This window comes from Archocentrus centrarchus, chromosome 3, assembly GCF_007364275.1.
Source record: "Archocentrus centrarchus isolate MPI-CPG fArcCen1 chromosome 3, fArcCen1, whole genome shotgun sequence".
Taxonomy (NCBI): Eukaryota; Metazoa; Chordata; class Actinopteri; order Cichliformes; family Cichlidae; genus Archocentrus; species Archocentrus centrarchus.
In genome coordinates, this window is record NC_044348.1 from 17,404,591 (window position 1) to 17,419,287 (window position 14,697).

Consider the following 14,697-nt stretch of genomic DNA (forward strand, 5'->3'; position numbering starts at 1 on the left):
GCACATACATTTCGAGCACAATGCGGCTGGATTACTGACACCTTGGCTATTGCAATAATATTTATTTCTTTGTTGCAGTACAGCTATTAGCTGTGATAAATGAAACATGAGGGTCATATAGCAAAGAGCTTTGGGTTTGTTTTGGCAAAAACAAACAAACAGGGAATTCGGTCATCCATATGTGATGGCTAAGCAGTATTTCCACAGAAAAAAAAAGGCTTGATGAATCATCTATCACAACAGAAGGATATTTTGATAGTCGTGTCTTCATAGTGAGTGATATGGTGATGACACTGAGGCCTCTAGTAACTTTGAAACATGATTCTTTTACTGGAAGTGGTTTGGTGAGGACCACTCAGCAGTTTTTTTTCCCCACCCTGTGTTAATTTAATGTGTCCCCTTTGCCCAAAAAAATCCCCAGTAACTGCACAGTTTGGCTTTGGCCTTGTTTTTAAAAGACTTACCAAGAAGAGAAGCTCTGCCTACTCTGCTATAGTTCTGGTTCTGTCTTCAGTGATGTGGAGAGGATGCAGCTACTTCAGCTGACCACCAACGGTCAGCTGAAGTAGCTGCATCAGGAGCGAGTGTTGAGTCATACAGTTCTGATACAGTGATTAACAGGATGTCTTTTCTGTGTGGCTAATAATTACACAGCTGTCATGTTTTTATGGAGTTCTCATGGTGACTGAGTTTGATAACATATCAGGTGGAATTGCTTTCTTTTTATTCATGACAGTGAATATTTTAAAAAGTTGTAGTGCGTCAGACTTAGCTTGTTCTTTCCAGCTCCATACCTTAACTGTCCTCTCTCTTTTATTTTGCAGGTAATATAGTAATAAAATAAAGGATAAATTAACCTGCTTGTAAATGCTCTTATTGTGTCAACATTATCCTGTAGGCACGCTCAGTGCCAGACCTTGATGTTTATTTTATTTTCCTTGTTTCACCCTGAACCACGCACTGTCCTATTATAGCCACCTATTTGCATGTATGGCTTGCCTAATCACGGACCAGGAACAAGGTCAGACTCAAAGTGCAACTTTGCTCTGCTTATCTACACTCTTAGCCTCTCATTTGTCTAATGTCTCAAGCTGCCAATTGTAGGAAATGTGGCTTGTTGTCTGCTATTGTTTAACCTTATCTTCTCACAGTGAAACTGTGCAGGTAGAAAATTCAAATATACAATGTGTTTGATTTCGAGGTTGAACTTACGAGAAGCTAGATTCTCACTCTGACACATTAGTTATTGTTAGTGATTTTGCTTTTGTTGTTGTTAGCTAATAATTAAGCTAACAGCAACAAAGGAACAGACATCTGTGATTAAGGAATAGGAACCGGATGCAACCTTAATTTGTTGCATTGTTTAATTTATTTAATTAAAATAAGAAAAAGAAACACACATTTTGTTAAAAGGGAACCTTGGTTTCTTCTCAGTCCAGAGACATGTATGATACTTAAACGGTGATTCTAAATTGGCTGTATGTGTGAGTATGTGTTGCCCCGTAATTGACTGGCATAAGGCTTCATTCTCCCCTGGACCCTGGTTGGATAACCGGTTAAGAGGAAAGATGAATAGATAGATGGATCAAGTTGTCTATTTGTGGAATAAACCATGTGTTAAAAATTCACACAGCTGTAGACAGTGATCAGTGAGGAAAAAGAACTGAGTCCAAGTTTTTAATAAAAGCCTTGTCAGCTGTTCTATAAAAGACATGAACAAACTGACTGGAAACAAAGTCAGAATTAGCTGGTTTGAATTAGTTGTCTTTTCTGGCACATATCCCGTGGCAGGCCTGACTCACTGTGGATTCAGGCAGTGACTAAAGAATACAAATAGTATAGTGCTGAACTTGATGATCATGTATAAACACTAGTTCAATCAGGGCCATTATAATCAAAAGAAGCTATTATTTCCATATGCAGTCATTTACATTTGTTGGTGTGGCTCTGGTCAGGGACCCTCCCACCAATCAATGTGCATACATAGAAAGGAGAAAAACAGAAGAAACCTCAACATCCACCCCACCCCCACCTGGTGTAAAAAAAAAAAAAAAAAAAAGCAGGTATCAATGAGAGCAGAAATGAAAGTCAGATACAGCAAGAAACAGAGGGAACTGATTTGGAGATGGGTTGCAAAGTGGCTTGCAGCTGTGCAGGAACTATAGATAGGCTGAAACCAGGGCCATAACCAGTTTAGAAATTACTAAGGTCCAGAATTCTTTCTCCAACATAAATATAGCAGCTGTGCTCCAATAACCAATAGAAAAGCATACACTTCTGAACGGACTCAATCCCAAAATTGGAATACAACAAACACCAGAAATTTGAAAACTGTAAAGGACTTTATTTCATAGAGCTTCCCTCTTTTACAGGAGCAACTGTATATATATAGAAATACGGAAGATGAGTGATTGTGAAATAAAAGAAAACAGCAAAATATGGAATTATTCCTTCACTTGAAATTAAAATAGCACAAGACAAAGAAGTTACTTACTCAATGCCTCTGGCCCGGCTGTGCCTCTGATTCACACCCTGTGCCAAACCCAACCAATTGGTATTTCTCATGAGTCATGCATCAGTTGAACCCCCTAAACACATGCCAATCAGAGGCATAACATCATAGAGTTGACACATTGATTCATGCGTCTTGTTTTGAAAAAACAAACAAAAAACCCTCCAGTCCAGATTTCTGTGACCTCATAGCTGATTATGGCCGTGGCTAAAACAGTTTAAATGGACTGCAGGGAATCTCTCCACATTGGCTTTGGATGTTTCTATCACTGCAGACATTATGGATGCAAGTGTTCACTTACAGCAGCCTAAATAAGTAAATTAATACAATCAGTGGTTTAAATAATTTTCACTTTTATCTTTATCCATCTACAGTTTTATTTATTTTATAAAGTAGCAGATACTTTTGCCCATTTTGTGTTAATGAGGCTAGCTTATTTTCATTTAGTCAAATGCAGCAGGCATTGGGAACTATTGGAGACTAGCGAGCTGTTGACTTTCTGAGCGATACGAGCATGAATCAAACAGCTGAGTCATTTGTTTAGTTACGTTATCCTTGGGTTCACTTTTGTGGATTCAGCATCATTAAAGTCACATTTATCATTTGCATGCTATTTAATGAAGCTGTGGGCGAAAACAGTTATGGAAAAATTATGTTTAGTCTAGCATGAAAGACTAAAAACAAGTTCAGTTATAAAACATCATCCTGGAAAAATGTACGTATTCTTAGGTTAACCCCTTCAGTCACGATACAGGAATTTTGGTGGAAAATAATTCATCTTCTGCTTTCTGTATTCAGTATAGTTTTGCCAGCAGTAAGTTAATTCAATTAATGCTGTGTGCTTTTCAGGGATGTACTTTGGTTTTCCAGCAGCTGAAGTGTGCTTTAAGCTCAGATTTTTAATAGACACAAAAAAGCAGAAGCGATACCTCTGGGATACAACTGCTCTGATTCATCTGGATCTGATCTCGGTGACCTTGACTTTAGTAATTTCCTTCTTTCCTGGCAGTTGTTTAATAATGTCATTTGCAACTGTAGCTTCTTAGTGCTCATACTAAAGAATTTTTCTGTCCATGGTGTATTATGAAATGCTGGAGGCCTTATTATGTAGTCAAAAACAAAGGCATTTTTGGCAAATTGCTAGAAAAAACAACTTTAAGATTTCTTCTTTCATGCCAGACTGACTCCCAAGATTCTCCCTTCACCTTCTAAGAAGAGCTGGGAGCACTGAATAATTAATTGAAGCTGAAGTTAACACGGAAAGCTCAGATGTGTTTTAACATGTATTTTTTGCGTGTTCATTTTAGGTTGACTGTGGCTTATATTGCACTGAATTTTGAGGCCCTGCTGTGGTGCCAGTCGTGGCTAAATATGGTAATTAGTTTCCACTGCACATAGTTTGTTTATGTTTAACTACAGCTGTTTTAAAAAGGAAAATGGAGCACTTTTTGATATGTCTCTTGTCTCTTGATTTCAGCTGAGTTCCACCCTAAAACACGTCATCTATGAATTATATTTAATTAGCTGCCTTATTGCTATTGTCATCCATTTAAAAGACTAATGGTTAAAGCATCCATTCACTCTTGATCATTCTAGCCTTTTTATTTGGGAGGGGCAGTGCTCAGCCCTGCCCTGGAGGCTCAGCATATTAATGTCAAACAGTCAGTGCTCATGTTTCCAGATCCTCACAGAAGAAAAGATTCCTTTTATTATTCTTTTCTAACAGCTCAGATCCATAACAGCAGTGTGAGAAGTCTAAACATGGAAACTCAAGGCAGGCTTGTTGGTTACATTATTTATGATGGTGTCCCAGTTACATCCAAGTGACTGGTGTCATCATATCTATCTGTCTTATTTATCCAATCTATCTATAGCGTCTCTATGTGTTTGGGTTTGATTTACTCAAGAGCCACTTGCATTGTGGCTGTGATTTGGGGAGATACAAAGATGTAAGATTGTTATGTCAGTGTGTGTAATTTTTTTTTCTTTTAACCACTTCTTCTTTAAGTTGTCTGAGAGTGTACATTTGAATATGCAGAGTGATTGTGACCTCTGAGGCCACACAAAGAGACAACTTTTCACACCTATGGCAAATTTTCATAATCACCAGTTAACCTAACACGCATGTCTTTGGGCTGTGGGAGCTGGAATTACCCGGCTAGAACCCACTCAGGCAATGGGAGAACATGCAAACTTCCCACAGAAATTCATAACCTTCACAAGTAAACATAACCTAACTTATAATTAAAAGTTATTAATGTTATAGTTTTGCTTATAACTATAATGAGCTGTGTTGCAGCTCATTTCAGTAGGTGTGTGTGAGACTGAAAACCAGACTTTTCCTGTTAGGAGTTAATGTGAGAAACATTCAAATCCACTCTGTGATCTACGGCTGTCAGATGGAAATAGATAAGCTAACATTTTTTTTCCAGTAGAATCAGCTATATTCATAAAAAAGCTGCTCCTATACTCTGTGCACTACTCTATTATAGTAAGTTTCTGATATACATTACTCATTACATTACATTACTGATATACTGGTTGGACGATGCAGTTCAAGTCATCTATATTCAAAGGTCGCAGTTTGCTGTCAGTGTTAAATATGTGAGCCTGGAGGCTATGTATTGTATATCTCAATATGATAGGAGCTCATATTTCTTCTCAGTCTTCTCAGTCTGGATGCTGGTGTAGTGACACATTTCCCTCTTTCTTTGTGTGTATGTTTATGTCGAGACAAATGTGACTGCATGTTGGCTGCAGTACCACAAAATGTGCTTTTGCACACATATAGCCATGTCACACTTTAACTCAGTTAACTGTAATGCAGCATTGAGTTTTACCTTCATAGCTATAAAAAATGAAACAATTTTTTTCTATAATTATCTTTAGTTGTGCCAGAATTAGTCATTTTAGTTTAGAGGGAGTACTGCTCTGTGGATTAAACAGTGGGTTAATTGGGCTCCAGTTTCTGCTGTAGACTTCAGCATCACTTCAGTGTGTGTGTGTGTGTGTGTGTGTGTGTGTGTGTGTGTGTGTGTGTTTAGTTTGACTTAGTTTGATTTAGTTTAGCTTAGTTTGACTGTAATGACCATCTCCTCACTGAGAAGTTCAGACCGGATCAGACTGCCTCACACTGGGTCACTGCTCCTCTGACACCGCACTCTCTGCTTCTTCTGCTGAGCTCCTGCTCTGTATCTCATCATTGTTTATCTTCTCCTCCAGCATGGAAAGGCCAGCTGTCTTAGTCAGCGGTTTCATCTGCATCTGGCCCAATTACATCCAGTGACTAATCTTAGAAAGTACAAACGTAAGCAGCAGAGACCAGGTGGGAATTCAGTTTAGAGAGTAGTACCCCCTTAAGGGCTGTTTAGTATAGATTAAACCAGATATGTTTTGGACCCTAACAAGGGTTTGGTGGTGGTGGTGGTGGTGGGGGGGGGGGGGGGGGGGTGATCAGTCAAAATCAACCCATCTGTTACTAGCATGAATGTGATTCCCTGACTTTTTTTTTGGCACACTCACTGAATGGACAGTTCAGCTGGCGTAGTACTAGAGTAAGAGAGTGACTAAATATCCTGTGTTTACTTTTTGGTCAGTGTTTGTGTTTTGTTTTTTCTTTGAGTATTTTCTAGTTAAGAATTCTTTACAGCAAGCCATATTTCTTCACAATGAACCTTGCAGGGATATCGGACTGAGACAGGTAATTGCTCACAGCAAACATTCAGATGCCTTTTGTTCCGATAGCTACCATATGACTCTGTTTGGAAGAGCAAGGCCAGGGTGATTAAACTGAGGAGGAGCACCTGTTTTCCAGACAGTTGTAATAACTTTATGGGATTTCAACAAAAAATATTTAAAAAAAAGCATGATTGTCTATCAGAAGGAACATCTTAAGGTTAAGGTTGATGTTCAGACTCATGATATACTTTGAAAAAGGGTTGCCAGTCATGGAAAGAATACATGATTTTATTGTCATTCATCCAGTTTACAACGTTAAGTAAGAAAGTAAGCATCACATCTACAGTTTGGTCATACAGTTCACATTTGAAATGACTGATTTATTGCAGCAAAACAGTGAAGTTTGAGTTTGGTATCTAGGCTCCGAGTTTATCATACCCCGCAAAGCTAAACTGGGGATTAATGAGTAAACATCCCCCAGGAGCTAACAGGTGGAGGTTGGAGTTGTGGAGGGGTTGAAACAGCAGGGAGCAAAGCAGGGCAGCATCAGCCCTGACATGTCAGAGAGTGCAATGGGAAACTTTGCAGCTAAAATGGACAAATAGACAAATTGGGAGGGTGTGTTTGTTGTGTGACGTGAGGTGAGTGAGTGAGTGCAACTCGAGCTGCCTGCTCAAACAAACTCGTAGGCTTTGCTCAATTTTTTTTTTTTTTTTTTTGTCATCAACTCAAAAGTAGCCTTCATGAGAGCAGTGATCAGAACATGATATTTAAAAGGCAGGATTGACTTTAGAAATCAAGCCAAGTAAACTTGTACATGGCTGCACAACTAATCTGAGGTCTTTGAGGTCTTATCAGATGCAGAGTCTCACATAAAGCAGTCTAATCCAAGACAAAAGATAGAGAAACAGGATGCAGTCCTATATAGAATCCTGTTCTCTTTACTTTTACCACTTGCGATCAGCTTTACAAAGCATTTCTCAGCCATGTGCTCGTATAAAGTTGTGTGATTTCTCCAGACTTTTGGTACAGAGTAATCAACGGCTTTTAGCTGCTTCTTAATTTAGAACAGAGGAATTTGTTCTCATGGCATTTATCCAGATTTGGCTCAGAGGGCAGAGCTAGAAATCTAGCCCTAACACATGGTGGGCTCACTGTTTCAGACTCTGGGGCAGAAAAGGGAAAAATGGCACAGAAGGGAGAAATAAGGGGGAAAGTGCCGCTTATGATACTGAATCAAACCCAGCCATTTCCTGTATCCCGAGCCAGAGTTGCTCACACACTTTCCATATATGGTAATGGTATTTGCATGAAGGGAAAGCCTGGGCTTATGGATCAGGAGTGATGTTGAAATTCCTTTCTAGTAAATTCTGGGAAAAGGTCTGGTTACATTTTTGGATTTGAATGTCTAATCAGATTTGATTAGATGAAACTTATCAAACTAATCAAATGTGTGTTTTATATGTATATATATATATAAAACACACATTTGATATATATATATATAGTATCATATGTGAGTGATGTCAGAGCTCTTTGCTTTACTACATCTGTGTATGGCTGTGCTCAGAGGGAAGTCTGCGGTTGCATGATGATGATGTTGTTGTTATGGCCACTATAGACTTCACATTGTGCCAGATGTCCCTTGTGTGTGAATGTGTGTGCATTTGTACTCTTTCTCCATAACCCCAGAGCTACGGTAACAGTAGTAAGTTTTCCTGTAAACTGAGTTAAAGGGATTTCATACCATAAAACCTGTAAAAGCTGAATGTCAGAAATTACATTCCATATTATTTGCCATAAAAAGGGAAGTGATTAGGTATCAATGTTGGTATGGCTGCATGTTAAATGACATTTGTTAAATAATTAGTGCTTTGAAATGGACAACTTTAGTTTGTTGTGTAACCAGTGAAGCATCATGTATCCACCCTTCATCTAATTGAAGTCCTGAGTCACAGTTATTGACAGTTGGGTTCTCTTATTTGTTGTGCTGTTAACAAGATGGCAGCACAATGTCTCAGTGGCTATCACTGTTGCCTCAAAGCAAGAGAGTCCTGGATTCAAGCTTTGTGGAGTTTGCATGTTCTCCAAGCACTCATGCAACTTGTGCAGTTTCTCCCACCATGGAAACGTCCTAGGTTAATGTTGCTTTTGTCAGCCCAAGTAAGAGGGCAGAATGTCTCGCAAAAGAGATTCTTAATCTCACTCTGCCCTAATCAAAGCTTCACAACAGAAAGTAAATAGCAGCCATACAACAATAACACACTGAAATTAATGAATATGTTCGAAACACAACTGCAACTCTAACACATTGAATGCAACAGAATTAACTACAATAAATGCTACACCACTGGTCACAGTAACACCAAGCAGGCTCTCATTTAAGGTGCCAAGGTTGGGAATCTGCCAAAAAAGTTTTTGTTTTTTTTTAATAGCAGATACAGTCTGGTTCATGCGCAGCGATCCCATTTAATAAGGTTGTAATGAATGCATGCTGTGTCATAGTAACTGTAGCTTTAAAAAAAGAAAAACATCTGCTACATAAAGTGTCTGGATTTAAATGAGTGGAAAAGAGTTAATTAAATGGGAGTATAAAGAAGCATTTTTGGCTCAAAGTCACACTCCAACCAAACATCCCTGCAGTCAGTTGAGTATCAGCCCCTGACTGTGCTGGTGCTGCTCGGCAGACAGCAGCAGATGAGTGTGATTCTTTCAGGCGTCTCCCTGATGTCTGTACGTGCGCAGCCCTCCTTCCCCGTGCAGCTACTCCCTCAGTATACTGCTGTAAGTGGGAATATTTTCTTAGTATCCTTCTCTCATTAGAAAAGGCTCAAGTCCAAACAGATGAAACAATCCTCAGAATATGTGACATTTACCTCCTACGTCTCCAGCTTATTACCTCTCCCTTCTCGGCACACTTCCATTCCAGTCATAGCAGAGAGAAATTAAATGTAGCATGTTCACTTATTTTCTCTTTGTGGTTGAGCCAGCACTCTCTATTAACATTGGTTTTTCTGATGGACAAAAGCTCCTAACTTGAGTAAGGATGTGTGAGCTTGTCAGTTAAGAACAATGAAAACAGTTTGTGGCTTTACTGAGGTCCAGGCAGGACAAAGTGAACTCAGATGGAAACAAATGCATTCAGAAGGATCAGCCTCACTGCATTTGGTGGTTTATGTTACATGTTATCATTTCTCCATATATAGTGGGAAAGGTTATGGGCTTTTCTTCTATGATGTGCACTAAAATCGAACGTATGCCCCTTGAAATTGCTCCGCACACTTTGTCAGAAACTCTTGTTACAGTACAGTATTATATGCAGTATTTAATACTGCCTTTCTGAGTCTTCATATTGTAATTCTACACCCTTCATCTGTCTTTTTTTTTTTTTTTTTTTTTTTGTATGAACAACACCTGTTAAAAGTTTCTTCACCCTGAAAAATGAATTTCTTCTCGCTGCCACTTCTTGAAGTTTCTCTATTTCCCCTTTAGGCTGTTTTGCCTCGTCTAAATTTTAAATGTTGGTTCTTGCACAGATTTGTGATTCGCAGTTACAAAAGCAAACTTACTTCACTGCAATTTAGATTTTCAGTGTGCTGCTTTATGTTTTCCATGACTCATTAAAAAAAAAGGTGTCTACCTGCTTCACAACATAACTTTGCTGCTTAAACTTGATGTTTAGATTCCCTCTTCTCCTTCAGCTCATTATTAGGAGGTGTTTTGGCCCCAGAGAGTGACATCATCCTGGCACTGTTGATGATGAAAGAAGTCAGCATCTCTCTCAGCCACGCTTAAAAACTTTAAGGCCCGTTAATCCGTGTGATGTTGAGAAGTAATCAAGCATCAATTTGCTGCTTCCCACCTAACGGAAAATACCCACTGAATTAGGCTGAAAAGCTGTAAACATTCTTCACCATCTCCCATGCTATGACTGAGTCTGTAAAGTGGTTTTAATTTTGCTGTTGTAAAGAGTAAAGAGACCGTGGAGGACAGTAAATGCTTCTGGCTCTCATGTCTTTGACATGGTAATTTAGAGTTAATAAGTGAAAACTCAATGACTTTCCACGATTTTTGTTTTGTACTGTAGTGTTACTTTGTGGCTTTTTTCCCCTTGCTCTTTTTTTTTCTGTTGTAAGAGCAACTTTAGCTATTGGCTCTTATTCACGGCTTTTGTGTACTCTGTGTGCATAAAAGATTATAGTATTTAGTGAAAATTCAGGCATGTTATGTTAACTTGTTGTGTGTGTTGTATGTAACCCTGGACTCCACAACCTCTAAATTTCAAATCATAAATCCCAGAAACCAGAATGGAGTTGAGGTTTAAAGTTCAGCCCTGATGCTGGTGCAGTTTTTGAGAAAATAACTGGAGGCCTTGCTAAAGTTAATTTTTGTCCTTGGAAACCACAACTGAGGAACAGTTGTTGTATTCATAGATTTGTGTTGTTGTTTCACTTATTTTTAACAATATGTCACAATAAGATTGCTTTAAATTGGACCTTATTTATCCATGGAAAATAAAGATACATGTTATGTACACAAAACAACCATATATCATCTATACACTTGTGTGCACTCTAATAAATCCTAACCAAACTCAGCATTAGCATTTTGGCTGCTAACTGCCAGAAGTTACCATAATTCACCAAGAGGATGGAGTCCTAAGTTATCAGCTAACACAAACCCTGTTATCCTATTATCATATAATTCCACTTGAACAAAATTTGTCATTTTGCCATTACATCTCTGTCTTGCAGCAACTACGTCACTATATGCGGAGGAATTTCTGAATTTATGTTTAAAATCTGTGAAGTTCCCTAGTGTGACCTGTCAAAGTGGTCATGTCCCTACCGCCAGTATCCAGCCTGTAAACATGCTTTTTAATGCTGTAAAGTTCAGCATTTTATCCTGGGAGTCTATGAGGAATCATTCACTTCTTAAGCAAGCCTCAGGTGGCCATCAGAGGAACTGCAGTTTTTGTCATTTTCTTTTTCCCTTATTTGTCTGCTGCAGCCATTGCTGCTAGGTTTAAACTTGTAAATGAAGCCACAACAGTTTATGTAATGCTGTTACTAATGGGGATTCTAATAAACTATACTAAACTGAATGAAAAGCCACTTTTGGACCAAATCGTTCTGAAGGCTAACCTGTTACTAAGTGCCCACTATGAAAGACCCCGTCGTATGGAACAACATACCTTCTAAGCCTTTTATCTGGTTGTGTTTGCACCAGTTTTTGCCTTTTTTTAAGTCCTTTATCTTCATGTCTTCCTGTTCCAGCTGCTTCAGTTTCTATTAATATGCATAACTGTTTGATAGAAATAGTACATTGCCAAAAGTATTCACTCTACTATCCAAATCATTAAATCGGTGAGAACAGGTCGCTCTCAGGAGTTCAGTGAATTCCAGCATGGTACCATGATAGGATACTACCTGTGGAACAAGTCCAGTCATGAAATTTCCTCGCTACTAAATATTCTGCAGTCAACTGTTAGCGCTATTTTAACAACATGGAAGCGATTGGGAACGACAGCAACTCAGCCACGAAGAGGTAGGCCATGTAAAAATCTCAGAGCAGGGTCAGCGGATGGTGAGGTGCATAGTGCACAGAGGTTGCCAACTTTCTGCAGAGTCAGTCGCTACAGACCTACAAACTTCATGTCGTCTTCAGATTAGCTCAAGAACAGTGCACAGAGAGCTTCATGGAATGGGTTTCCATGGCTGAGCGGCTGCATCCAAGCCTTACATCACCAAGTGCAACACAAAGTGTCGGATACAGTGGTGTAAAGCACGCCACCATTGGACTCTAGAGCAGTGGACATGTGTTCTCTGGAGTCACGAATCACACTTCTCTGTCTGGCAATGGATGAATGAGACTGGGTTTGGAGGTTGCCAGGAGAACGGTAGTTGTCTGACTGCATTGTGCCAAGTGTAAATTTTGGTGGCAGGGGGGATTATGGTGTGGGGTTGATTTTCAGGGCATGGGCTCGGCCCCTTAATTCCAGTGAAAGGAACTCTTAATGCTTCAGCATAATAAGACATTATTAACTAAGACATTAACTATTTTATACTCCCAAGTTTGTGGCAACAGTTTGGGGATGGCCTCTTCCTGTTCCAAAATGACTGCACTCCAGTGCACAAAGCAAGGTCCATAAAGAAATGGATGAGCGAGTTTGGTCTGGAAGAACTTGATTGGCCTCCACAGAGTCCTGACCTCAACCCAATAGAACACATTTGGGATGAATTAGAATGGAGACTTCGAGCCAGGCCTTCTCATCCAACAACAGTACCTCACAAATGCCCTTCTGGAAGAATGGTCAAAAATTCCCATAAATCAACTCCTAAACCTTGTGGAAAGCTTCCCAGAAGAGTTGAAGCTGTTATAGCTGCAAAGGGTGGGCCAACATCATATTAAACCCTATGGATTTAGAATGGGATGTCACTCAAGTTCATATGCGTGTGAAGGCATATAAGTGAATACTTTTGGCAATATAGTGTATCTACTGTAATAGCAAGGTGAAGGGAATTGGTAGCAAGAAGCCTAATCTCTAATCAATCAAAATTGCACTGAATTCCCCCATTGCATATAGGCTCGGTGAAACGTGGATTTCACTACTGCTTTATTTCTATAAGGCTAACTTTAAGAGCTGCTGTTTACATGGCTGTTTTTATCAATTTTAAACTTTTTTCAATGATGGTTGCTGATGCTGCATTTGACCAGTCAGTATAGACATATTCTCCGTCTACAGCACATCACTCAAATGTCTTTGGAGAGAATTTCTATTCTACAAGCTAAAAAAGATGATCGTCCCCAGACAGAGAAAAACGGGGTCTCACCACCTCATACTAGAATCACAAAAAAGCTCCTGAGGTCCAAAAGCGCCTAATGATTTCTTTCCCTTGGCAGTATCAAAGCGCAGCTCTGCTGCTTCCTCTCCTCACATTTCCTCCTTAAAGAGGGAGGAAGTCAAGAGTTAACTTCTGTGTTGACTAATGTTCTGGATGCTGTCTGTGTCTTTGAGTGGTTCTCCATCCAGGAGAAAGAGACTCACTCCTCATAGCACATTGTGACCCTCGTCCACAGTAGCCAGACAATACTGACTCATAGCACATGATGAATGACCTCAGTTCTCCGGAGACTCACTCGGCTAAAAAGAAAAACAGAAATATAGAGTAAAACCAGAGTTTTAGGATATGGATAAAAGTTTAGAGCATCTTTAACACTTTGACAGATAACACAAAGCACACTAAGGTTATGAGTGTGCTGAAAATCAGCTTTGTATTTATTGTAGCAGTGCATCTGTGCAACCGTGATGTCAAACTCTATATTCAATCTCACTGTGTCTTTTTGAGTGAACTAACAAGTGGACATTGTGTGTTTTTTTTTTTTTTTTTGTTTGTTGTTGTTGCAGGGGAGCCGGGGGCACTACCGGTACCACTGGCAGAGCCATAATGTCAAACACAGCGGGGTGGATGACATGGTGCTGCTCAGCAAGATCAATGAGGACGCCATCGTGGACAACCTCAAGAAGAGATACATGGATGACTACATCTTTGTATCCTTTGCTCATACTCACAGTTCACACCCCAGCGAGGAATAGTCGAGCTGTTCTCCTCCCTGCTATTCCCAGAATAGCTGAATGGTCATTCACTGTGACATATTAGCAATGAGTAATAGGTCAGTGTTGGAAGGTGAGCAAGGAGGAAAGGGCCTCTTTGTATGTGGCCCTCACCCACATCTCTAGCTGCTGCTCTTTCACCAATGACAAACTTACTCAAGTTTTTTCACTGTGGTGCAGAATGTGAAAGTAAATGCATGGGCAACAGCAAACTGGAGAAATGGGCCGTGTGTTTTAATGAGCGCATAGCTGCTATCTTTTAAACAGCTGTATTTGATTGTGGTAGGGATTTAAAATGATCAGTTTGAGAGCTATCATTTTCATACGCTACATCACACAAATGCTGGGTTTAAGTTTTTAAAGTGCAGCTGTGGCCACGCACACACACACACACACACACACACACACACACACACACACACACACACACACACACACACACACACACACACACACACACACACGATGAATGAATAAGTGCCTTGAAAGGCCATTCTGAATGTTCTCAGGGCAGCTTATTACATAAACTTCATCCTCACTCGGGCAATGCTCGGGATTACAAAGTTTACTAAATGCAGGCAGTTTCAGGTTCGACAGCTCTGAGCCTGCCCTTTGATTTTGCTCAGTAAATAGCTGTAACTGTGAGGTCTCCCTGCCAAGGCTGTGGGTCACTATGGGCCACCCACAATAGCAGCTTTATTTGCTTGAGCTGCATTTTGGCTTCAAGGCATAAAACCTCACAGTGTTACATGGTTGGTCTATTCTGTCATTCGTAAGCACTGGATACTTATTTAGGCTCAGGCCTGATCGCCAAATACGCCACACTGCAGCACTGTTGCCATCTCTGTTGACGTCATGGCAATCAGAGGTTAAGTGATTTCTTTTCTACACA

At 39.8% G+C, this 14,697-nt stretch overlaps 1 protein-coding gene across 1 annotated transcript in view; it reads left to right on the forward strand.

Moving 5' to 3' along the window:
* myo1ea (myosin IEa) overlaps positions 1-14,697 on the forward strand; it is a 52,741-nt gene that overhangs the window by 2,521 nt on the left and 35,523 nt on the right. Inside the window, 1 exon segment of the mRNA XM_030724965.1 lies at positions 13,599-13,742. Within this exon segment, the coding sequence (XP_030580825.1) occupies positions 13,599-13,742 (144 nt within the window).